The following is a 25,880-nucleotide window of genomic DNA, read 5'->3' on the forward strand; positions in this document are numbered from 1 at the left end:
CCCTCACATAGTTTCCACCAAGTGGTATTCAGAAGCATGGCTGCTTCCAACCATGGAGGCTGAGCACAGCTGTCATGGGTGGCAATTGCTGAAAGCCCTCTCCTCCATGAATTTGTCTAATCCTCTTTTAATCCATCTACTTCAGTGGCCATCACTGCCTCCTGTGGGAGTGAGTTCCACAGTTTAACTATGCACTGTGTCCTGAATCTTCCAACAGCCAGCTTTACCAGCCACCCACAAGTTCTACCCACTTTCTTCATGCCATGTATAACTTTATAAACTAAAAAGTCCCCAATGCTGCAGCCTTTCCTCATAGGGGAGTCGCCCCATCCACCTGATCGTTTTGGTTGCCCTTTTCTGAACCTTTTTCAACTCTGCAACATCCTTTTTGCGGTAAGCTGACCAGAACTGTACACAGTATTCCAAAAGTGGTCACATCATAGGTTTTTCTAATGGCATTATTACGTTGGCAGTTTTATTTTCAATTCTTTTCTTGATTCCTTTCCTCCTGGACCAGCACAGAGGGTGGGTGGGTCTTTTTGTCTAAAAACTTCTCCTTGGCCTTTTCCTGCACAGGCCGGCTAGTGGCCACAGCAGATACTACAACCTCAGGCACGACACTTCCTTCTTTTAGCCCTGGTGAATGGGGGAGATCACCCGTTACCAGGTAACTCCAGTGACATCGCTCTAGTCACCTAGCAACCTTGCCCTCATCACCCAACTGTTCCTTGGGGTATTGGCTTCCCGTTGCCATGGAGAATTGGGGGTCAATACAAAGAATGTCTGAAGGGGCAAGTGAGCCCTCAGCCCTGCGACAGGAAACAAGTTGAGAGAAGAAAGCAGGTCTCCCCTTGGATGAGGTATTCCTTTCCCTTTTCTTGCGGACTTGCGGGTGTGAGGGTGCTTCAGCGGCCCCTCATGCAAAGAAGAGACAGGTTTGCATTATATTTGCATTTGCTAATTGACATGCATAGAAGCAAATTTAGAAATAAATGCTGTAAGTTGAATAAAAATGCATCTTTTGGTGTGGGGGAAGACAAGGAGCCCTCTGTGTCCACTCAGTTTGCGGTGGGGGTCCTAGCTGCTGGTGGAAAACGCACACACTGCTCCCTTCCAAGGGCTCTTGATCTTCAACCAGACTTGGGTCAGAGAGTCCTTCAGACAAAAGACTGTCCTCCATGAGCCATGGGCAGGATACCTTAGAGAGCACCTGAAGGAGACTGGCACTGCTGCCAGGAGGAATCTTCATCTTCTAGAGCTCAGTGGCTTTCTCCCTAAACCACTCTGGTTGCCAGCTCACCCCCCATCTTTAGGGAGAGTGAGGCAGGTGCCTCAGGGGGCAGACAGAGTGGCAGTGACGTGGTCTGAAAGGCAGAACTGTGTGTGCCACACTGCCTGCCCTCCAGCCCTAAGGCAGGCCCCGTGGGGGCTTTTTCGTCGCTGGAACTCTGTGAAAGATAGAGGAGGCACTTGCTTAGCATTGCACAGGAGACTCTCTTTGAAGCAAGTCTATCGGCAATCAATAAGCCTGCTTAAATACCGGTAGGCCTGCCAGATTGGGGGTGGGGAAGGATGATAATTCAATAGAAAGGGCAGCACAATAGCAGTTGTGAGGCGGGGATGGAAGAGTGATGCAGAGCTGCAAATCCTGCAACTGTGACAGCCGCCTGGCAGGTCCTGAGTGAATGGAGTCGGAGGAAAGACATTTTCTATGCTGCTTTTGAAGGCTGCCTTGAATTCCTTCCACAGGAAGCAGGAAATGGGACCTGCAGAGCCCTGCTTGTTCTGACACATTTGATAAAAGACACATGTTGCTTGCGTGTGTCCCTGTGAGCTGGGAAGCTGCAGCCGCTACAGTCCTTGCAAACGTAGAGAGGAAGTTCACTCCTAAGGCAGCTCTTTTGTTTCCTGAGGAACTTCCTCCCCCAGCAACCTCCAGCATTTCTATACAGCCCTTTGCACCTCTGTTCCTTCTGCTGCTCTGAGACACAGCAAGCACAGGATCAGTTTGGATGTCAGCATTCCATGAACCATGGGAAGCTATAGGCTCACATTCACATGCTCCCCTCTCTTTGTGCATGTCAGAGGAGATGGAAAGCAGACACTTTTGATTTAGGCTCATCACAGGTCTCTGTTACATCCCAGCTTGGAAACGTAACTTAATTTAAACTAGCTTTCTCCAACATGGTGCCACCCAGCAGTTCTAGATGACAATTCCCAGAAGCCTAAGTGCCTTTAAACCCTACTGGCTGATAGAAGACATAGTCCATAGCTGCTAACCAGGTTTCAAGCTCTCTGCCGAAACCAACACTGTTAATTATTATTTTTTAAATCCATTGTACAATGACTGCCAAAATTGGTGGGGTCTTGCAGAGGCAGATTTAGGGGAACATGACCTGTTTGGTTACACTGGGCACGGAGCCTCGGGGGCGCTGCAAGGGGCTCTGCAACTATTGCATAGAATGGAAAGCAAGATCTGAGACCTCAAGATTTGCTACTGGGTCTTAGGGGAACCAGAAAAATGTGCTTGATCAGATCCCTGCGCTGGAAGGTCAGTCACCCCTGATCTGCGTGAATTCCAGTGGCCCAATCACAGCAGTTATGCATTCAAACCATTTCTAAGTCCTGGAAAATTCTTCTTCTTCATAATTTTGCATGGAAGGGGAAGGGATTATGAACAAGTCAGAAGACTTTTGTGATCCTCCTAGTGTTCAGTGTCCTCTGGGAGCTTGATGGCTCACATCCCAAGCCTGAGGACCTTTGCAAACCAGTCTTATGCATGCCCTTTGCTCAGAAGAATGCCCAGGGCTGGCCCAAGACATTTTGGTGAATAAAAATATTGCCCCCCCCCCACATTTTCCACTGGTAAGAGGAGGCCACTCCTTCAAACAGTGAGCTCAAAGATAACTCCAGTTCAAGGAAGAGTTTCTGCTGGAGGGATGGAGGACAGCATGGGCAAGGTGGTAACTCCCCTTTCCCTTTCCTCTGGCTAATTTTGCAGCAATGGCCCAAATGCTGGATTTGACCCTCTGTCCTCAAGATGCTCCTCCTGCCTACGCCTCTCCGGCGGTCCTCATCCCGCTGGAGCCCAGAAAAGTCATGCTGTCTGGAGTGAAGCATCACATCTATCACCCCCGCTTGCCGACGCTAAGGCAGATGGATATGGACACCGCGGCCTTCAAGCTCACAGACGAGCATTGCAGGACAACCACCACTTGCTGCAAAGGTAACTGGGGCAGATGGCTCGTTGGTATTGAGAGCCAAGCCAGGTTGGGGACTGAGCATTGAACTCCAGACCCGAGTTTGTTCTGCTTGTGGTGTTGTGTGAGTACAGGGCTGGCCCAGGATGTTTCACCACTTGCGGCAAAAAACTTCTGCTGCTGCCACCATCTGGAAGCAGACTGCGGAAGCCCTGGCATGCTGAAGGTGGCAGAGGAGGAGAGGGAAGAGGCTGGAGAGAAGCAGGTGGTAGGAGGATGTGGCCGCACTGGAGGGAGGAGATGGAGGTGGTGGCAGGCGAGAAGCACAGGAGGCAGTGAGTGGCAGGCACCTCAGGTTCAGATCCACTTAGAAACCTCAGGGGCTGCTCTCTTTCCCCTTCAGTCCACCTATGCATCAAGGTGATGAGGACCAGAAAGTTGCATACTGTATTATAAAACCAAAACCAGGATTCTGGTGTAGTGGCACGTTCTGCAATTCACTTGACATTTTTAGAGAGGCAGGGCCCTTGGCCAGCTGGGATGGGGCAGGTAATCTTGACATCTCTGACTCATCTTGTTTGTGTTTGTTTCCCCTCCCCCCAAGATGATTTTGAAAATGCAACGTTCACCTTGGCTGGAGTGCCCACCCAGCGCCTCCCATCCCTGGTGAGTCACATCCATCAAATGCTGCTGCTGCTGTTGTTGTTGCTGTCGCTGTCATCCTGTGGTCCATCCATCTCTGCAGAGTGTTGGGTGGCCAGGTGAGGGAGAGGACTCCTAAAGTTCTCATAGTTGGATCAAGGAGGGATTCCAGCAGATGCTGCTTGCATGGCATACTTCACCTGCTGTAATTCCCTCTTCCACACAACTATGAAAGGTGCAGGAGCCCTCTACAGTTTTACATCCGACCACCTTAACTGGCCGCCCCTTCAGTGGCCTGTGCATTACGCCCATCCCCACCCCATTTGCTTTTTTGAGCAAAGCACAGTCCTTAACTTAAGATCATAAGAAGAGCCTTCAGCTGGATCACGGTGGCCAACCAGATGCCTATGGGAATCCAGTGAGCGGAACATGAGCATAGGAACACTCCTCTCCCGTGATTTCCAGCAACTTCAGAAGCATTGCTTCCTTCAGCTGTGGAGGCAGACATCATGGCTGTTCTAGTAGCCATTGATAGCCCTTTCCCTCCATGAATTAGTCTTAATCCTCTTTTAAAGTCATCTAAGTCAGTGACCATTCCAGCCTCCTGTGGAAGTGAGTTCCATAGAGCCTGGATGAGCTGCTGCTTCTCTATAGGAAGCAACTTCTCTGCATCCAGGTGTGTGTTTGGGGGAAGGAGGATAGGAGGCTAATAATAATAATAATAATAATAATAATAATAATAATAATAATAATAATAATTTTATTGTTTATACCCCACCCATCTGGCAGGGCTTCCCTGCCACTCTGGTCGGCTCACAGCGTATATCAAAACATACTAAAACATCAAACATTAAAAACCTCCCGATACAGGGCTGCCTTCAGATGTCTTCTAAAAGTCATACTTACTCCTTGGAGACATCAGTGCATTCTGAACATGCATTTCAATGCAGAAAAAAGTGTGTGTTCATACATGCTTCCTAGAAACATGCAGCTGCACTTAACCATCTCTCCCAAAGCCTGGGGTGGTTGCATGGGGCAAGTGGCACAAATGCCCATCTACCTGGTGCCACTGCCCATTGCGTACTCTGTGCCAGCCTTTCCCAACCTGGTGCCCTCTGGCTGTTTTGGACTGTCTGTAACTCCCACCAGCCCCTATGGGATTTGTAGGCCAAAACTGCTGGAGACCACCAGGCTGAGGGAAGCTGATCTGCACACATTTCCTCCTCAGAAATTGAGGAGGGCATCACCACATGTGATCCCTAAACTGAGAGCAGGAAACTCTTCTGTGCTCTGCTGTGTCCGACTGCAGGGGCACCTTGTAGTAACTTTGTCGTTGCTCAGGGTATGACGGAGCTGGGCAAGTCATTGACTGAAAAGTACCGAGCAGGGAAGATGGCGCCTCTCTTGCCCAGCACCAACCAGGAGGAATGGCCCAGCTACACCAGGGCTATGGACGACTGGTCTCGCTTTGTCTCCAGTGCAGGAGAGTTCAAGGTGCCCAACTTTAGCAAAAAAGGTAGGAGGTACAGCTGCCTTCAGCATCCTTCGGTCTTTCAGGAAGTTGCACCACAGCCATTTGCTGGCCTGATCAGCTCCTCAAAGTGAGAGCTTCCCCAGGGAGTGGCCTTTGGGAGGTGTCAAGTACATGGCAATGTCTCGGATCAACCCCTAAAACTCCTCCAGGTGCTTCCCAGCCTGTGGTCTTGCCATGATCTTGCTTTGTCCACATGGTGATTTTGCCAGGTCATAGAACGGTCATGAAAAAATGTTCCCAAGCCAGGAGTGATTAGAAAGAAGGCTCTGTGAACTAGAAGGCAGAAGAACTATGAGGGCCTTTGCACCAATCCCTGGTGTCTTTCAGTGGAAATGATTAGGATTAGCCATCCCCAACCTGGTGCCCTCCGGAAGTTTTGCACCACAACTCCCATCACCCCCGGGCAATGCTTGGCCACAGAGACATGCTACTAACAGCCCAAATGGTTTCCTATGAGTGGTGAAGTGTGAAGTTCCTTTCCTGAATGGGGAGCTTTGTCAAATGCAGGAATCCCAAAGCAATCCCCAGCATTGCATGGACTGACTCTGGCCTCCCTCCTGACCTTCCTTTACTTTCTCATTCTGAATCCACTCAGTGCAGAAGGGAGGAGTTGGGGCACTTGCTTTTTGCACAGCAAGCCTTGCCAAATCCCTGCCATTCCCAGCTTTCCCTCTGGGCCTGCGCATAGGAACACGCCGGAAGCAGTTGTGGCTACTTAGCTGCATCAGCCACAGCTGGCAATGCAGACCAGGAGATTAAGCCCTCTGTGCTTCTTTCACAGTTCTTGGGTTCAGCTGTTATGCCGTGAGGTACTTAAAACCTGACGTCACGCAGACCTGGCGGGTAAGAGACTGTTGTTCGCTAGTGTGCATGTTTGGGGTGAGGAGTGGGAGGTAGTGGCTGAAGCAGCTTTATCTGGATGCCCTGGAGAAAATTTCTGAACCTGGGGTGGCGGAGTAAGGACCTCAGGACCAGGGACTGAATGCGGCCCCCTTTGCCTCTCTCTGGCCCCTGGGATTCTCTGCAAGCTATGTCTCTCACTGCCCCTTTCTCAGGTCATTTCCTGGCTGGAACGCATCCTTGAATCTCTGAAAATAAATTTTGTTAGCTAGGAAGCAGAATGGAGAGATGGGGGCGAGGAGAAGTGCAGTGTGTGTGTAGAAAGAAACCTCAGTTTGTGTGGCTGGCAGAAAGCCCTGCTGGGCAAAGGTTAAGAGCAGGCATAGGCAAACTTGGCCTCCCAGATGTTTTGAGACTACAACTCCCATCATCCCTGAACCACTGGTCCTGTTAGCTAGTGATTATGGTAGTTGTAGTCCCAAAACAACGGGAGGGCCAAGTTTGCCTATGCCTGGTTAAGAGTCACAACTGTTGCCTCTGGCCCCTTGCTGCCTCTGGCCACTACTGGCATACAGGCCCCCAGAGGGTTGCTCCCTAGAGAATGTGGTCCTCAGGCTGGAAAAGATTCTCAGTTCTAACCTTTCTAAGAAGGGCACATTCGCATCCAGGGTGTCCAGTCCACAGGGTCTGTTGTGGGGGGAATGGATAACTGAGTAGGGAAGGGAATAAAATGAAATAGAGCATCCCCAGAGAGGATGTGGCTGGTACTCTGAACAGATGCACTCTACATGGCAATATTTTGTGTTAGGTTCTGCACTCCACCCCCACATACCTTGGATTTAAGATTCAGTTCAAAACTTAAAGCATCATCTTTCTCCCCTGTTTCATGCTAGTATTGCCTCAACCAGAACCCAAGTTTGAGTAGATATGGACCAAAGCCCATGCCTTACAACACTGTGTAAGTATCATCACATGCACCTAAATCCCCTTAGGGTTAACAATCACCTTCCCCATAGCCGTTGAATAACTCGTCTTTTTGTTCTGTTGCAGCAATACCTACAGGAGCTTTGGATCAGCACACAGGTAACTTGTTCTGCTGGCCCCAAAGGAAGAAAAGGGGCCAAAAAACCCCTAAATCCTACCCAATTCAGTGTGAGAGAGGGAAAAGTCACATGCTATTGAATGAAGGCTAGCCAGCCATCAATGCTCATGAGCCAGATACAACCAATTCATTGTCAACTGGGCAGACTTTGATCTTGCTCTTTTTGGAGCAAGCCTTCAGGCTCACACATGGCTTTCATTAAGAAGAGCCTTGTTATCTGGGGGCCAAACTGGATGTGACTTGAACCACAATGGAACTCACAAGGCAGTGAAGGCCACCCACTTAGATGACTTTAAAGAAGGTTAGCCAATTTCATGGAAGAGAATGCTATTGATGGCTACAAGCCATACTGCTGCTCTGCCTCCATGGTCAGAGACAGTAGTGCTTTAGAATACCAGTTGCTGGAAGGAGTGGGGAAGAGTGCTCTTGTTCTCAGGTCCTCCTTGCAGGATTCCCACAGCCATCTGGTTGGCCATTGTGAGACCAGGATGTTCAACTAGATGGGCCATTGGCCTGATCCAGCAGGGTTTTCTTATGCTCTTAAAAGGAACAGGAAAAGGTTTTCAATGTGTATGAATAACACCCCTCAAAGAATGGTGCTTTTATGACACAGTAAATGAATGTATAGAAAAGGACAGTGGTTGCTGAGAGTACAACTTGCACTAGATTTTCATTCAGCAGGGAAGAGTCATTTTAGTACACTGGATGGACAGTGGAATCGGGAATTCAAAGATGGGAATTCAGAACGCAAAACCACCCACCACCAACTGTCCCAACCTGATACCCTCCAAGTACCATCTAGGTCCCACAATCCCCAATCACTATGGCCATCAATGGGAGCTGTAGCCCAAACACCTAGAGGTCACCAAGTTGGGCAAGGCTGGACAAGACTCTTTGTACACCACCCCTAAGTCAACTAATGGCCCAGGAAGCAGCACCAATGCTCCCAGCTCAAGAGATCTGACCTTGGGCGACTCTGATTTCAAAATAACTGATTGTGGATATATGAAATGGTCTCTTCTGTTGCTTTCTAGCCGCTCTCACTATCTCCAACCCTGGCGCTAGGAGACAGGCCACAGAAAAAGAAGCCACATGAATCTTCTCCTTCAGCTTTTGAACATCCACAAGGAATAAATGCTATTGGTTCAACAAGGAAGGTGCAGAGAAGGCGTTTCCTGGTCAAATAAAATACACTTCAAAGTGGGGGATGAGGAAACAGGAGGGGAGCAGCAAGGATAGCTAGTTCCCCCCACCCCAAAACTGCCTTGGCCTTCTTCCCAGCATGCTACAGCAAAGTGGTTCACAACGAAGAGACTGCTGGCCAGCCTTCACTGAGCATGTCTTACCAGATGCAGGAGGTGCCATCTTTGGTTCTTTGCAGCCATCAAGCCTGTTGGCCCAGAGCTTTTCAATATATTGCTGCAACAAAATGAATAGTGGGACTTAAAAGGGAAAGCACTGCCAGGGGCCAGAGAATGGGTGATCCATTGAAGTCCCTGATTACAGAACTTTCGGGTTCAGAGAGAGCACTACTACCTGGTAGGGGATGCATTTTTTGAGGTAAAGGACAGGAAGGGGGAGCAGATGGAAATGTCTCTTTGTAGCTCCTATCCCCCAGTTTGCAGTCTCAGTGCTATATGGAGTGGTTCTGTTGTGATGTTAGAAGTGAGGGGAGGCGATTTCTGGCCTCTGTACAGCCCAATCCTGAAGGGCTCCATCACACAAAGTCAGTTAGTCTAACCTTCACTTGTGCCCAAAGGACAAATACAGGGAGCCAGTGCAAAGGGTGGTGCAGGCTGACTTGGCAGCAGCCTGGCTGCACTCCCAAGAGGGAGAAGGAAGCAGGAGGGCTCCTTCATCCCTCCTCCTGGCTCCCCTTACTTTATCCTGGCAATGCGAGTGGAGCAGGAGACCTCGGGCCAACCCCCCTGTCCCCAGCTGATGCCTTCAGCCTCCACAGGGCTAAGAGGCATGCTTACTTACAAACATACCTCAGCCAGTTCCCAGGATGGCTTGGAATGTTCAACATTTTGCAGTGGGAGGAAGTACAAGGGGCCTGCGCGTTGCGAGCCCACAGAACACCCCAGGCAGGTGCTGGATGGGGCTTGCAGGAGCTTCTGGTTTTTGTTTTGTCATGGTAGGCTAGAAGAATGAGGCATCCTCAGAAAGTGATCCCCCTCCCTTCCCAGAGAACACTTCATGTCCTCACTGGTGATACCAGTATAAGCCACAGCAAGTAGGGTTGGCATGCTGGTCAGCTCCCTGCCTAGTCTTTTCACCAAGATTGCCCTCGGGCCACAGAAGGGAGGTGAAACATCCTCTGGCTGCTGCCCTTGGCCAGGGGGCAAAGGGCTGTTGGACTGGTTGCTGCAGCACCTCTCTGCCCAAGGAAGTACAGTGGTGCTCCGCAAGACGAATGCCTCGCAAGACGGAAAACTCGCTAGACGAAAGAGTTTTCCGTTTTGGAGGTGCTTCGCAAAACGAATCTCCTATGGGCTTGCTTCACAAGACAAAAATGTCTTGCGAGTTCCTGCGGGGTTTCCCCCCCCCCTTTTTCTAAGCCGCTAAGCCACTTATCAGCTGATCCGATAAGCCGATAAGCCGCTAAAAGCCGCTAATAGCGCTAATAGCACTAATCCGCTAATCCGTCAATGGGCTTGCTTCGCAAGACGAAAAAACCGCTAGACGAAGAGAATCACAGAACGGATTCTTTTTGTCTTGCGAGGCACCACTGTATCAGCCCAGCACATGGATACCACTTTGGAAAATAGTCTTCATCCAAAAACTGGGACAAACATAGCAATATGGCTTAGGCCCAGGCTATCTGAAGGACCATATTATCCCATAAGACCCTGCCCAGGCTCTGAGATCTTCAGGGGAGGCCCTTCTCTCAGCCCCACCACCCGCACTGGCACACTTGGTGGGGACACAGGAAAGGCCTTCTCAGTGGCTCCTCCCAGACTTTGGGACTCCCTTCCTAGAGAAGCTAGACTGGCTCTCTTTGTTGTCCATCTGGCAAGTGAAGCCCTTTTTTATCCTGACAAGCCTTTGGGAACCGTTTTTTAAGGAAAGGGCTTTTAATAGTGCTGTGCGGTTTTTACTGTATTTTAATAGGTTTGTTTTTGTATTGCTTTAATTCTCTTATGGTTTAATTACTTCTTAATTATCTTTTATATGTTTTTAGCTTTTTGTATTTTATCTGTGTTGTTTTAATTTGTGTAAGCTACCTTGAGTCCCGGTCTGGGGAAAAGGCAGGGTTTAAACACAATAATGATGTACTGTACAATAAATATTCCACAAATGCTGCTGTGCAATGGCAACTGGCCCTTTTTAATGTCATGGTGGTGCCATTTGTTAGCAAGGGTGAGTCAGTGAGGGTTACAAGCTTGGCGTCAGCCAAGGATAAAAGCTTTCACACTGTTTACCTGCTACAGCTGCAGGTTTCTTCCAAGTGGAATGCAAGCAGTCATTAGCGGCATGGGCCACTTGTCCAGCCTGGTGGCTTCCAGATGTTTGGACCACAACTGCAAGTTGGCTGAGGTAGCTGTAGAGAGGATAAAGTGGGAAATGGGAGCCCTATGGATGCTCTTCCAAACTCTTCCTCCCTAGGGGAAGGGGCAGAGAAGGTTGTCATTAACATAAGGCAGAGGTTTTCAACCTTTTTGAGTCCATGATTCCCTTGACCAACTACTGTACATTCTTTCTGCGGCACCCCTGTGGGGCTCAAGAGCCTAGTTATGTCACCTCTTGCCTGCAGAGCTGGCAGCCTCTCACCCTTTCTTGAACACCCTCCCTTGTGGAGTTTTCCCGCAGCCTCTTCTCCTCTCCCCTCTCCTTGGGAGTCCTCTGGGCAGCCACTGCTGCTGCCCCTGCCCTAAAGAGAGACACCTCCTCACACTGCCCCTCAGGGGCCTGGGACTTGTATGTCCATTCCCAACAGCAAGGGCTGGAGGACTGGCTGGCTAGGCTCCTTTGCCTGCTTGCTTGCTTATTCTGAGACTGCCTCAGCTCCTGCACCCCCTGGCCAGTTCCAGAGGCACCATTCACCAGCTGTTGCCAGCTACTGTAACAAACAGCTGTGCAAGCCTTTGGGAGGCAGAGACATGAGAGGGCATCAGAGTGGGGAGGAAAGGAAAGAGGAACAGAGGCCAGTGTTGCCTGTGGCACCCCTGACCAACATTCGGCACACTGGTTGAAAACCACTGGCACAAGGTATCAAATCTACATATTATGTGCTGGTATTGGACTGCAGTTTCTTAATTCTTGCTTTCCCAATGTTACTGCATTTTTATGTTATTATACTTTACTATTGTTGGGATGTTATTTGCAATGTTTTGCTTATTGTTGGGAGCTACTTTGAGCTTAACTTTGTTGCTGGAAAAGTGAGAGACTTATATGAAATAAAATCAAATGTTAATGATGATGTCTTCCTGTGTTGTTTCCATGATTCTAATCAATACTTTTAAAATATCCAGCCACCATCTTACAGGTCAAATACCCAGCCCTACAGCAGTGGTAGTGGGGTTTGGTGGCTAGCAATGGACTTAGTCTAGGTAGACCTTGGTTGAAATCTCAATTCAGTCAGAAATTTTATTTGGGCCAGCTGCACTTTTTCAACCTCACATAGTTGTTGTGAGGATTGGAAAAAGATGGGCCGGTATGGGGGCTGAAGGAAGAACCACCACGTGCACCTCCCTGAGCTATTTGGAAGGGTGGGATAAATCTGTCCATCAAATAAAGCAACATACAGAGAAAGGCAACAGGCTGCATTCACATTTAGCCTTGTTTTGTTTTCCTATGTCCTAAAGGCAAAGAACAGGCCCACTGGCTAGTTCAGACTTCCCCAACGTTGTGTTTTTTCCAGATGGTTTGGACTACAAGTCCCATCAGCCCCAACCGGCACGGAGACTGATAGGAGTTGTAGTCCAAAACGTGGAGCTCCACCAGGTTGGGCTAACTAAACAGGCCAAATCCTTTTCTGAGAATCGCTGTTTGTTTGCTTTCATCTTTAAGCCCCAGAGCCCCAGAGAGCCCCAACCACAAGCAGATTTATTTTTCCTAGTCAAATTTCTGGTGACTGATGACAAGACCTCCTTCAAAAGGGGGAGGTCAGGGCCTTCTCCCCCAAACATGCAGCTATTGCCCCTTCTCCCTGTGCATGGTGTTTGGCCTCTCTGAGCAGGACGTGGGGATAAAGGGGAATAGCCCCTGACAAGGCCTCCAGTATGGAACTGAGATCACTGGCAGGCAAGAGCTTCCTGAGCAGCTGGGCCTTGGGAAGGGAGAGCCTGCAGCCTTGTCAATGCTGCCTTGGTTCCTCCGCTGAGCACTGGAGACACCAGGCCTGGAAACTCATTTGGACAAAAGAAGAAATTGCCCACAAAAGGACCCTCCCTGCTTTCCTGAGCAGTTCCTGAGCCGACATCAGAGGGAAAGGGACCTTTCCTTTCAAAACATCCTGCTTAGCAGGCGACGGACGAGGTGACCCACCCAGGCCTTTTCAATTCAATCTGCCCAGCCTGCTGCAGAGCACAACCAGATGTTCTGCAAGACCATTCCTGGTCTCTTGATCACCAGTTTCCTCCCCAGAAAAGGAACAGAAGAGGAATTTTCATGACCGGTGTCACTCCTGTAGTTACGCAGCATATCGTGAACTCACTATTCAGTAACGTCAGAATGCAACGACTTTATCAGAACGGACGTCTTTTAAGGATTCCAAGGGACAGCCAACTGAGCTACACAGATTTTTAATGAATATTAAACTGCTTTTTTAAAAAAGCAATATGAAAAATAATGAAGACAAACTCCATAAAAGTTAGTTCTATACAGTTGAGGTGTCGTGAAAGACAAGTCAGCAGGCCCTGCGTGTGGACAGGCACACGGCTCTGGGTCTTGAGAAGCAACTTTGGCCAGACCCATCCCAATGATCCACTTCTGTCCTCTTTTCATGTCCTGGGCAACTGGCAGGATGGATCCAGGGCTAGAAAATGGCCTTCCCAGTGCCACTCTGTGTGTCCCATGTGAAACAGATAAAAAACAAAAGCTTTTTTTGAGGGCTGCTCCATCAACAGTTCTTGCTCTACCTGCTGCAGCAGCCTCCCAATTTAATACAGTTTAGGGGCTGAGTGTGGAAAGGGCAATAAACCACACACACACAGTGTCCCACAGAACGGTCCCAAAGGAAAGCATTTCCAAAGTCTCTGTGATACCAGCTGTAGCTTATCTTATTGCCAATCATACCACTAAAGCAAATGGCGCTCCTCTAGATCACAATTCCAGGACAGATCTAGCAGCGCATTTTGAATGCTCCTTCCACCAAATTCTTTTTTTAGTTGCACATAAAAAACAAAACAAAAAACTTTCCTTCCATTTTGATAGAGCCTGGAAATGACACAGAGAACCTTCCCCCCTACAGTGTGAAGGCTCAAGCTTTGCACTGGCTTTAGAAGATGTTTAAATATGTAACTGTGTTCCACCACACCCGCCCTCTCTGTCGCCTTTCACGCCGCCCTGGGACCACTCACACCACTGGCTTAGACCAGTGTTTCCCAAACGTTTTTGGGCAACGGCACACCTGTTTACCGGAAAAAAATCTCGCGGCACACCACCATTAAAGCCCCGCCCCCGTGACGTCATTCGGGGAGCCGGCGGCCCGGGCCTGAGCTGGAAGGAGAGGCGGTGCTTTTCGGCACAAGGCAATCGGCCTGGAATTGTTTCCCGCGCGCTGCGAAAGGGAACAGCTGCGGTCGCGCGAACCCTCCGGCGCTGGGAGGGGAAAGGGCGGAGTCGCAGAGCACCAGCTGGCCGAGCGGTTGCGCGCAGCGTTGCGCTTTTGGAGAGCGTGCAGCTGCTGCTAGGGGATCCGGGGACGTGAGCAGGCCTGGCCCGACCCGGGTTGAAGGAGGACAAGCCGGCAGCGCGCCAAGTGAGTTCGGTTGCGCGCGACGGCCCCCGCTCCCCCCACCCCCGCCGGATCCTCGCCGCCGCCGCCTCTCGCCCGCCTCCCTCCCACGGCACACCAGCCGATGTCTCACGGCACAGTAGTGTGCCGCGGAACACCGGTTGGGAAACACTGGCTTAGACAGCACCTTGAGAGCTCCGGTGTTTGGAGGAAATGAAAAGCCTCCAGCCCTGACGGTTTTGGACAACGGAAGCCAGGAAGAGGAGCACAAGGCATGGCTGCTCTGGGGCCTTCTCTCTCGGATGTATAAGGGTGAAAGACTAATCGGACCATCTAGTAGCTAGTTCCCTTCGAAGTTTCTCTCTCTCGGATGTACGCTTGAACTGAACAGACACACACAAGCAGAATTTCCCTAGGGATGGCACCTTAAGGGAAACCGTGCCCACAAAGTCCATCTCTCACCATTTCACCTGCCTAGCTTCCCTTGCTGCAGAGTCCTGCCCTATAAATTTCAAGCAGCAAATTTCTTTGAATATCACACTCCCCTCTGCAGACACTAATGAATCATGGGGAGCAGGGGTGGGGAGAAGATGAGGATCTGGATTTGGTTGGCAGGCTTAAGGAACATTCATCCTGACCCAAGAAACAGACACTGCGCCTGGAGCAGCAAAGCAGGCCTGAGTCACAGCTGGTTCCGAAGGTACACTCAGCCCATTCATAGGAGCAAATGGGCTGAATTGACCAATTGCTGAGCTCAGTGCTCACACAGAGGCCACTGCTGCTTACTCTAGCCCTCCCCACCCCCTCCACTGTTCGCAGGTTGGTCTGCAAAGGAGAAGGAAAGGGTCCCACATGGCCTAGTCGCTCGCCGTAGCCTAAGCCCAATGCTAACAGGGCATGGAGGATGACATGAACCTTTTCCCGCCAGTAGGGGGAGATGCTCAGGGCAGGCAGGGTGTCACGGGGTACGTGCTGTCAGTGGAGGTATGCTGGGCGCTGTGCTCCTGCAGGAGGCCCAGGTCCAGAAAGCGCTCCCCGCACCACATGCACTTGTAATGCTGCTCCCGGGTATGGACGCCGTGGTGCTTGTTGAGGTGCTCGCGCTGCTTGAAGGCCTTCTCGCAGGCGGGGCACTTGTAGGGCTTTTCCCCGGTGTGAACCCGCCGGTGGCGCTGCAGGTCGGAGGCATACTTGAAGCGCTTCTGGCAGTCTGGGCACTTGAGGGGCCGCTCGCGGGCTGGGTCGCAGCGGTGCTGCACAAACTCAGAGGAGGAAAAGAAGCGGCGCTCGCAGAGGGTGCAGCGGAGGGGCTTCTCGGCGCAGTGCGAGGCCAGCTGGTGCTTCTGCAGGGCCGAGGCCCGCTTGTAGGCCTTGCTGCAGGCCGCACACTTGAAGGGTCGCTCGGCGCTCTGAACGCAGCGGTGGCGCAGCAGCTCCGAGGACTGGCTGAAGCCCTTCTGGCAGGCGTTGCACTTGAAGAGGTTCTCGATGCCGTGGACGTGCTGGTGGTAGAGGAGGTGGGCCGGCTGCACAAAGCCCTTCTCGCACAGGGAGCACTTGAACGGCCCCACCGGCAGCTCCTGCTCGGCGGAAGGTGCTGGCGTAGCAGCGGTGCCCGCAACCGCCTTATGGGTGCGGCGGTGGCGCATAAGGGCGTACTGCTGCTTGAAGCTCATCTGGCAGAGGTCGCACTGGAAGGGGCGCTCCGTGCTGTGGGTGCGCTCGTGCTGCCGGAGGTCCGAGGGGCGCCGGAAGGCCTTGTGGCAGGCGCCGCAGCGGAAGGGGCGCTCCCCGCTTGGCGTGCAGGGGTGCTGCAGCAGCTCGGAGGACTCCTTGAAGTGCAGCTCGCAGACGTTGCAGCGGAAGAGGTGGGCCTCTCCGGAGTGGGCGTACATGTGGCGCACCAGGTGGGAGCGGTGCTTGAAGGCCTTCTCGCAGACGGTGCACTTGTAGGGCCGCTCGGCACTGTGCGTACGCTTGTGGTGCACCAGGTGGGAGGACTGGCTGAAGCTTTTGTCGCAGAGGCTGCACTTGTACGGCTTCTCCCCGGTGTGGACGCGCTCGTGCCGCGACAGCTCCGAGAGGTGCTTGAAGGGCTTCTGGCAGATGGAGCAGCTGTAGGGCTTCTCCACGGGAGTCCGGTTGAGTGCGGCCGGCTGCTGCGGTGGTGCAGGCTCCTCAGGGGCTGCCACGGCAGCCGCCGCGGCCTTGTAGGTCTTCTCACAGATGGAGCACTTGACGGCGGCGCTGCCGTTGTGGACGTTGTGGTGCTGGGCCAGGGAGGTAAGCAGGGAGAAGCCCATCTTGCAGACGCCGCAGACGAAGGGCTTCTGCTCCACTTGCAGGCACTGGTGCTCCAGGAGATCGGTGGCCTGGTGGAAGATCTTCAGGCACTGGGTGCACTGGAAGGAGCGGTCGTGGCCCCCCTGCAGGCACTGGTGCTCCTGGGGGTTTGAGAGGTGCCCCAAGTCATGCCCACACAGCCCGCATTTTGTGGAAGGCTCTCCGCCGCCAGCCGGAATGGAAGTGTGGTGCTGCAGGCCACTGGGCTCCGGCTGGAGGAGGATGCCGTAGACAGCACAGCCCAAGGGATTCTCCACCACAGCGCTGGAGGCGATGGGATGCTCCGGGAGGGCAGTGGTCCCAGCATGGTGCGGCGCCGGCGGTTGCTGCTGTGGGGGCTGTTGCGGCCAGCTTTCTGACATGCTGGGGAAAAGAAATCGGGGTTTCCACAATAAGGGCTTCAGCTTCTCGACTGAGGAAAATCAATTAAGGAGATCTGAGTTCGCAGCAATTGCTCCCAAACCTGGAGGTGACAAACTCGTCGCACTGGGCGCAATAATTTCCCACCGCGGTACGTCTCAAACCAAAGAAGACACCAGCAGACGGGACATCCTAAAGGATGCAGGAGGCCTTTTGCCTGGCACCAGAATGGGTATCAAGGAAGGGAACCTGCAAGGAAAGACAGCAATTCAGACAAAAAGCTGCTTATCTCGCTTAAAAAGCATATTTACTACTAACGATTACCTCCCCACCACCCACAACTACAGGGAGAACAAGCAAACAAAAAATTTATTTTAGGCCAGAGACCACAGGCTGGAGATTGCAGAAGTGTTTCTCCAACTAGGGACAAACCTTTTTCCATATTGAAAGCTTATATTGAAAACTTACACAACCATTGTTCACAACTCTGCCATGCAAGTTCCAAATACACAACTATACTTAAAAAAAAGCTCTGCAGCTTGAAGCAATTGCTACTGGAGAATTATCAAATGACACTTCCATGGCTAGCCAGGAAGGCAGTCCTGAAGTTAGCAACAAAACACTCACTAATTAAGAAACGAGAACTCCCAAATGAGCAACTGGAATGGCTGCAGATCTCTCCTGAAGGACCCACCCATTTCAAGACATCCTGCACAAAACTTTGGATAATATTAAAAAAAAAAAATAAGAAGCTTGGAAGCAAGCAGCTGTCCCCACTAACATTTTAACTCTAAGAGGAGGCCTATTTCACTAGGGGACACACACTAGTTGCAAGCAGCATAGACAGACATGCACAAGATATTTATGGAACAAAAAATTAGTCAATACATGGACAAGAAGGCTCTCAGTGGCTACTAGCCACAATGGCTTTGGGAATCCCAATAAGGGAGAGTGCTATTGCATTTAGGTCCAACTTGTGGGCTTCCCATATGTATTTATTGAATTTATATCCTTGAAGGAGCCCAGAGTGGCAAACACATCCACAACATATAAACAAATGAACAAAACATCCTATTGTGCATCAATGGGGACACCACACACAATTTTGTCTTAAACGTTTTTGTGCAATGGTTGGCTTTAGTGGAAAAGTGAGCTGAAAAACAACAACTGATGTCTGAGAGGGGTCAAACTGAATAGTACATTTGATGGCACGGGGTCCCCTCTCATAACTCATGTGACTCAACAGGAGGGTCAATTTCTTTCACCTGCATCTCAAAAATCTATGTAGCTGGACAGGATTCCCAAACATTGTTGGTCACTGGCTTGAAAACCAGAGCTAAATGAGACAAAAACATTATGTGCTTCTTGAAATGTGCTTTACATTTTTTATTGTGAATCTGTAGAAAGCTATCCAACTTTCTCATTTTATTTGTGATGCTAGAGTTTGTGGAGGGGGGTGCGATACTCGGGCTAAGTTATGCCTTAGTTCTGGGTTTTGTTCTAGTTTGTTTTGTATTTTATCTGTTTGTACATCCTACAAGAATCTTTTGATGAACTTACTTTTTTAAAAAAAAAACCTTAAAAGAGTTAAAAAGTTATAAAAAGTTTCAGTTAAAACATAGTCACCTGGCTGGCCACTGAGAGAACAGGATATTAGACTAGATGGAGGTGTCCGGCCTAATCCAGATTCAGGATTTATCTAATGTTGTTATGCTTCTTAAAAGACCTATACAATCCCTTTGTGTAAGTCTGTATGGCCAGGGTTCCCTTTTTCATACCCTTTTCAATCTACAGTCTGCCCAGGAGCATTTATATTGCTTTACCATGCTTGTTTTCCTTTAAAAACATCAGCCCTGGTAGCCCTGGTACTTAATTTAGGTTATAGGGCACACAGTGCCTGTGATGTCAAGAGAACTGAGTATTTTCTCTATCCTCTCATATGCTTGGGTAGGAAAGAGCTTGCAGAGGAATCCTGGAAGCAAGGAGAACACACTCTGGACTCAAGCTAAGCTAGCAAGCCAATATATTGCAATGGCCTAACTTTCAGGCTAAACACACCTGAGGATCTTTGACCTCTAGAACCTGATGCAGCCATATGAGCTTATTAAACATATTAGGGTAGCATATATATTGCGGGGGAGCAGGGGGAGAGAAGAAAATGACTGATGGATGCAGAACCAAGATGTCTCAGTTTCTTTTTATTTATTAATAACTTGGTAGTTTGAAATGGACCCTTTCCCCAGAGATCTGTGTGGCATTTTAGTCTCAGTGGCACTTCTGGAAAAAAGCTGGTCAGCTTGCTGGGATGCGGAGAAAGACACCCTTCTGGCTGCAGTTTTGTCCTGCTGGACTAACAGTACACATCAATTCTTCAAGATCCATTTTCTGTTCCTAATGTTTAACCCTGCCATCATGTCCAAAGCAAGGAATACCCATTCCATCATGTTTCCCCCTCACTGATTTGGGGAGCACAACCAGCGGCTCTCCCAGGATCGACTCTCTCCTCCTCTTCCTCCTGCCCAGATCTCTATCATTCTGATAGCTCCTCGTTGTCCCAGGTGTTCAACTTGGAACACCCTTTGCTGACCTGAGGAACCCCCATTCACTTCAATTTTAACCTGAGGATTGTCATTTGTCCAGTTTTAACTTTAACTTTAATTTATTTGAATTAATTTTGGGATGCATTTTAATAAATTGATTGCTTGTTTTTATGCATATTGTATTATTTACCGTATATGACGTTAGCCGCTCTGAGTCTGGCTCTGGCCGGGGAGGGCGGGGTACAAATAACATAAAATATTATTATTATTATTATTATTATTATTATTATTATTATTATTATTATTATTATTCAGTCAGCAACCACTGTAGCCTGGAACATTTGGAGCATCCCTGGTTGCCAAAGGCTGACCTATTTATATCCACACAGAAAAATGCACATCTAAAGTTTTGTGAGATTTGTTTTGTTTTTCAGCCCAAACCAGTTTACCCCAGAGTGACTGGGGAAACCCAGCCAGATGGGTGGGGTATTATTATTATTATTATTATTATTATTATTATTATTATTATTATTATTGAAAACTCTGGAAAACTGGACTCTGCCCAAGCTGGAGCTTCAAAATACACTTTCCACTGATCACAATTCTCCTTTGCCAAAGACTGTCCACACTACTAAGTTATTTGCTAACCTGCAACCATCAAGAGTCCATGGAACAGAGCTGGCTATAAATAAACATCCAGAAACAGGGCGGGATGTCACCAGGGACTGTGTGTACAGTTCAAGCTGCATCTCTCTGGACAGCAGCAAGCACTTGTACAAGCACCCTGCCACAAAATGGGTAACTCAAAGGCCAAGTTCACCTTCTCCATGACTGCCATGGGATTGGTCAAGGCTGTCCCAACCTGCCTGCCTTCACATCTGTGTTTCCTGCCATAGCACAAAGGGGACAATCCATTTTGTACTGTACTCAAGATTATTGTTTTTCGTTCTCTGAAGACCCTTGCACAAAGAAAATAAAAAGTTTAAAAATAATATAAAGAGGCAGCCAGGTAGACAAACATCATTTGTTGACAATATGACATCAGCTCTGCAAACACTAAGCTGAACGTTAATCAAAGTTGCATCTAATATTTGCATAGCTATCTGGAAAGCACAAGATACAAATCTGAAATAAATCCCTACTGCATCTTCAGCCCATCTTTTGAACCCCTCTGTCTGCTGGATACCAATTAACCATACTTCCCTAGTCTGGTACCATCCAGGTGTTTTGGACTACAACTCCCATCAGCCCCAACCATCACTAACCTATAGTCAGGACTGACAGCAGTTGTAGTCCAAATCTTCTGGAGGGCACCAGGTTGGGGAAGGCAGGTGTAAGCATGCAGATGACAAAACTGCCCCAGGGGATGGGAAGAGCTTCTCAACTGTCCTCATGCCAAGGAACAAAAAAGATCTGACAAGACATTACAAAGAGGGCAGGTATGTGTGTGCTAAGATGGTTGTCCTTGTAAGCAAGCAAGCAACAGCAAGGTATCAAGTGGTGGAGAAGCAGAAGCAAAATGTCCCACGGAAAAGAAACAATCTAAGAGGGGAAAAGCTCAAGAATTCAAGCAAGCAAATCCACAGCCAAACTATAGGAAAGAAACCTTCCAGTTTGGTGAAGCAGAGCCACTTATCACAAGTTTTCTTGGAAATTGGTCTATCTGGGGACCAGCCTTAGAGCCTAAGAATTTTACTGTAAACTGGTGCCCTCCAAATGTTTTGATACTATAGCTCCAACATCTTCAGTGATCACAGCTCTACTGAGCCCAGGGAAACATATGTGCACCCTGTTGTCAATCCATCTACTCTCTCAAGGTACATAAGACAAGACAGCAGCGTAACTGTGAACTCTCTGCTCCACTACCTTAAAAGACTGGGACATTCAGGCAGACAAAAAAAAGTACTGTTTCATGCAATGCATAGTTAAAACTATGGAACTCACTCCCACAGGAGGCAATGACGACTACCACCAACTAGGGTGGCTTTAAAGGAGGGCTATTCTTAAGTTTTTAAAAGCAGCTCCATCTCCTCACTCAAGGGCACGATAATTTGGCCAGATTCTCTGCTTGAGCCCATCTTTAGAGAGATGCTCAGCTGACTACATCTGCCCTCTTCCAACTTACAGAGAATTTCACCTTGCCAGGTTTTGCAGCTCAGTGGCACAGCATCTACTTTACACACAGATGGTCCCAGATTCTCTCCTCCAGGTAAAAAAGGATCCCAGGTGGCAAAGAAAGGTTCTTCTCTGCCAGAGACTTGGGGGGCTGCACCCACCCCAAGAAGCCAGATGTAGGCTGGACAGTCCAGAGCCCTTGCATGGCTAAAGGCTGCTTCACTGGTCCTCTCCGTTCAGGTTGCCCAGGGCCACATCCTGCCTAACATGACCACAGAAATGCCCTGGTGGGTGACTGGGTTGTTAAGGGCTTCTCCACATTGCAGATCCCACCGAGATCGTTCATCCCCATTGCTCTGCAAAGCAAAGGTTCCCCCCACCCAGCCAAGATGCCAGCCTTTTTTTTTGGCCAGGAAGGCGCCCTCCGGATGTTGCTGGTCGCCAACTCCCATCAGCCCCAGGCAGCTGTGCTAGCCAAAAACATCTGGAGTTGCGGGGGGGGGCGATCTACACACCTAGAGGGCCGTATGTTGCCCCAGGCCGCCGGCCAAGAGGTTGCGACGAGGCCGACCGGGTCAGGCGAAGGGCTGCCTCCCCCCGCCGGCCCGGGAGCGCCGCCTTCACATGTTATCGGGGCGTCTCCCGTGCCGCTGGCCGGGCCTCGGCCTACTCCGTCCAAGGAGCAGGGCAGGCGGCCCCGCTCGGGGCCAGGAGCGCCTTTTTCCTCCTCCTTCCTCCGCCGCCCGCGGGGAAAGCGACCGCCGCCCCGCTCGGCTCCGTGTGGCCGGCGGGCAGGAGCTCCGGGGCGAGGAAAGAGGCGCTTTAGCTTCGCCCTGCCCAGCTTCCTCCCTTCTCCCCTACCTGGAGAGCGAGGCCCGGAGGTGTCGCGCGGCCTGCTCGCCCCGTCGAATCCCCGGCCTCGCGTAGCAGCAGTCCCAGCGGTGAGGAGAGGCGAAGCGGGGCATGGGCCGGGAAGCGGCGGCGGCGGCTAGGGGAGGGGGGGCGGCGTCGAGCCAGCCGGAGGAGGGGAAGGAGGAGGCAGAGGAGGAGGAGGAGGAGGAGGAAGGGGCGGCGTCCAGCAGGGGAAGGACCCAGCCGTGGGATCGGGGCCGCCCTCTGCCGGACCGCGCGGAGAACTGCGGCGCGCTACGCTCGGGTCGGGTGAGGAGGGAGGAACTGGGGGGAGAGGCCTCCGCTCCGTCGCTTACCGAGGCACGGCGGCAAAACTGTAGCCGATACTGCTGCTCGGATGCTTCGGGGCTTCATCCATAGCAGGATTAGGAAGGCAGGCAGGGAAGCGGGGATCCTTTTTCGCACCCAGCCTGTGCCGTAGCAGCCAGTTGCAGCTGCGCATCCCCGACGCCAAAAGCCACCAGGCCTCCAAATCCCCCGCCCCGGGTCAGCAACAATAATAACCCCAAGGCAGGAGAGTTCACACGATACGCCCGAAAGAGAGTTAGGTCCTCGCCTCTCTCTCTATTGCGGGCAAACCTCGTGGAGGGCGAAGGTCTCCTGCGCAGCGCCCGCGGGCCCGTTAGACCCGAGGCGGAGGAACAGAACGACTGGCCTTGCCACGAAGTGGTCCAGAGGGGGGGGGGGGAGAGAGAGAGAAGCGGGTGTGCAAGGAGAGCAAGTGTCAGTGGTGCTGTTGCGGCCGAGCATGGCTGGCTTCCGGCCCTCTTCCAGGATATTCCATTCATGTCCCCGTCTGCCCCCTCCCAGTAAGAGCTGTTTGACAGTGGAACAGATTCCCTCAGAAGGTGAAGGAGTCTCCTTCATGGGAGGTTCTTAAGTAGAAGTTGAATGGCCATCTGTCAGGGATTCTTTAGTTGCAATTCCTGCATTGCAGAGGGTTGGGCTAGATGACCCTTGGGGTCCCTCCCAACTTACAGTTTGATGATTCCGCCAAGCTTTCTGTCCCCTGCCTCGGCCTCAACAGTCATCCAGCCAGTTCCATGCCCATCTGACATTCTCAGGAGTCATTAGGCTGCTGTCTCCTCACTCCAAACAGGTTTTGTTTCCCAAAGTTTTCTTGTACTTATGCCAACCTGGGGTGTCCCTCCCCCTGCCCACTTCAAACCTTGTTTGTGGCTGCTGGTGCAATTGAGCGCAAGCCCTTGGAGAACCAGTGTGGTGTAGTGGTTAGAGTGTCAGAGTAGGACCTGGGAAACCAGGGTTCAAATCCTCTTACTTGGCCATGAAGCTCATTGGGTGATGGCCTTGCTGCCTCTCAGCCTAATCTACCTCACAAGGTTGTTGTGGGGATTCAGTGAGGACAGGAAGGTCCATGCATGTCACCTTGAGTCCTTGGAGAAAAAGATGGGTTATAAATACAATAAAACTACTGAGGTCACTGCTAATGCGGATAAAGGAAACCAAGCTCAACACTAGAAATACTAATTGCCCGAAGGAAGAAAAGAACTCTGTAAGCCTAGAATTACAAGACCTGAAGAAGAGGCTAATGAGTATAAAGACTGAGATTTCTACCCAAAATATAAGGACAGTAGAGCCTAGAGCACAATATTTAAAGACGTCCAATAGCTCTTTATCCCATAGAAAGACATCAGTGCAACTCCCTGTTCCCTTTTCAAACGACACCAAATTAGATGAGGAATTTGGCACCTCCGACATTTCTATGGCAACAACACCTAAAGAATTCTATGTTGCTGACAATCTGGAGATATCCAGCACCAACTCTACATCTGGACCTTTGCCTAATGTTCCAAAAACTTATCAGAATGATCAGCCTTCTCTACTGTACTCCTGGCGAGACAGGATGGACAGATCTTCCGAATTCGAATCTGGCTCTTTGTTGGCCAGTGATCCACATTTTATAACACATACCTCATTAATACTTCCACAGCCACAGATAGAACCAACAATCCTCCAATTAACCCAGGAGGGAGAGGGGGATTGACAGTTAATGAAACACCATGGGACTGTCCCCCCCGCTTGGGGTGCGGTTGGTTGGGTTTTATCTTCTAGGGATACTTACCCTATCAGACCTCCACCTCTTTCCCATACCATTTTGACCCAGGAGTCCTGGCCCAAGGATGACTTGTTATTGAGGGGATGTTACCCATCTATTGGGGAGGCTAGTATGGGATCTAGGATTTCCACAATTGAAGGGCTAGGGAGGAATGGCGGTAGGGCTAGATATCTCTATCGGCGAAGGGTTTCGAGATGCAGTGATCCTCGAACCCCTTCCAATCTACACCCCATCCCAAGGGATGAGGGTAGGGAGAACAAGGATTACACACCTCCGTCATTGGTGCTGTGCAATGCCAGGTCCATAGGCAACAAAACTGCCACCATGCGTGACTTTTTTGTCTCGCAGGGGATTGACCTGGCTTGCGTGACGGAGACCTGGGTACGGGAAGGCGAAGTAGTCTCCCTACATGAGATAACACCCCCAGGTTTCTCTGTCCTCCATCAATCGCGGACTGTAGGTCGGGGGGGAGGAGTAGCATTGTTATTCCGGGAGGATTGCTCTTTCAGAGCTCTGCCATCACCGACGATCTCCGGCATTGAATGTGTTGGTCTCGTGTGGGGCACCAAGGAGAGCTTGGCTGTCTGGCTGGTGTACCGACCACCCAGCACATCTGCAGCCACCCTGTCAGATCTGCTGGAGGTGGTGGCGGGCTGGGCCTTGGAGTTCCCAAACCTACTGGTTTTGGGAGACTTCAACGTCCATGCCGATGCCACTCCCTCCTCACAGGCTCTAGACCTAGTGACTTCCATGGCAACACTAGGGCTCTCCCAGTTTGTTTTGGGCCCCACTCATCAAGCAGGCCACACGTTGGATCTGATCTTTGGGGCTGGCATAGATGTGATCATGCTCCCCGCTGTGAAAGTGCCATGGTCTGATCACTATGCTTTAAAAGCCAAGATTGACTTCCCGCTCCTCCCCGGCTCGGGTGGCGAACCTATTTGGGCTCGTCCGCGAAAACTGATGGATCCTGATAGATTCCGACAAGCCTTGCGGAACCCTGCTCCTCCTGGCGACTCATTAGATGACCTTGTTGAGGACTGGAATAACCGGCTCTTGGCAGCCATTGATGAGATCGCGCCTAAGCGCCCTCTGCGACCCCGTCGAAACCGGGCCCCTTGGTTTACTGAGGAGCTCCGGAAAATGAAGCGGGATCTGCTGTTGTTCTGCCAGTGAGTCTTGGGGAGGACCACTCGCCCTGCAAGCCCATTCTCCACCTTGGGCCTGGGGGCGGGCCCCATACTCCACCTCAGCATATAAGGCTCCAAGGAGGCCTCGGGACATCGCTGCTGCCGCTTTGCTGGTGAGTCTTGG

General features: G+C 50.7%; 3 protein-coding genes across 4 annotated transcripts in view; 1 reads left to right on the forward strand and 2 right to left on the reverse strand.

Moving 5' to 3' along the window:
- The window catches only part of CNGB1 (cyclic nucleotide gated channel subunit beta 1), a gene marked incomplete at its 5' end in the record, with an annotated part of 77,115 nt that extends 54,184 nt beyond the window's left edge, over positions 1-22,931 (reverse strand). The window contains 2 exons of the mRNA XM_081202312.1: positions 22,439-22,565; positions 22,794-22,931. Of these exons, the coding sequence (XP_081058438.1) occupies positions 22,439-22,565; positions 22,794-22,931 (265 nt within the window). The remainder of the gene's footprint in view (positions 1-22,438; positions 22,566-22,793) is intronic.
- Positions 711-8,474, forward strand: SPMIP8 (sperm microtubule inner protein 8). Of its 2 annotated transcripts, none has more exons than XM_081202207.1 (8): positions 711-860; positions 3,002-3,226; positions 3,805-3,866; positions 5,184-5,358; positions 6,158-6,219; positions 7,110-7,174; positions 7,267-7,299; positions 8,353-8,474. In XM_081202207.1, exons 2-8 carry the CDS (start codon positions 3,004-3,006, stop codon positions 8,381-8,383), a joined length of 651 nt encoding a protein of 216 aa, XP_081058333.1. In that variant the 5' UTR covers positions 711-860; positions 3,002-3,003; the 3' UTR covers positions 8,384-8,474. The 2 variants fall into 2 exon arrangements, with proteins under 2 accessions (XP_081058333.1, XP_081058334.1); XM_081202208.1 differs by having other exon boundaries at positions 713-935.
- Positions 15,161-22,113, reverse strand: ZNF319 (zinc finger protein 319; the record flags this gene model as incomplete). The annotated part of the gene is made up of 2 exons (XM_081202190.1): positions 22,093-22,113; positions 15,161-17,171 (listed from the first exon to the last, which is right to left on the reverse strand). The coding sequence occupies exon 2, from the start codon at positions 16,922-16,924 to the stop codon at positions 15,161-15,163; it is 1,764 nt and encodes a 587-aa protein (XP_081058316.1). The 5' UTR covers positions 16,925-17,171; positions 22,093-22,113.
- Positions 22,932-25,880: the final 2,949 nt, after the last annotated feature.

The sequence above is a fragment of the Podarcis bocagei genome (assembly GCF_964188305.1).
Source record: "Podarcis bocagei genome assembly, chromosome: 7".
Classification (NCBI taxonomy): Eukaryota; Metazoa; Chordata; class Lepidosauria; order Squamata; family Lacertidae; genus Podarcis; species Podarcis bocagei.

Excerpts from the sequence above, each read along its gene's own strand:
- SPMIP8 (XM_081202207.1), top strand. The coding sequence starts at position 3,004 with ATGGCCCAAATGCTGGATTTGACCCTCTGTCCTCAAGATGCTCCTCCT. Across the intron at positions 3,867-5,183 it reads CCCAGCGCCTCCCATCCCTG|GGTATGACGGAGCTGGGCAA; the intron begins GTGAGTCACATC and ends GTCGTTGCTCAG. Across the intron at positions 5,359-6,157 it reads GCCCAACTTTAGCAAAAAAG|TTCTTGGGTTCAGCTGTTAT; the intron begins GTAGGAGGTACA and ends CTTCTTTCACAG.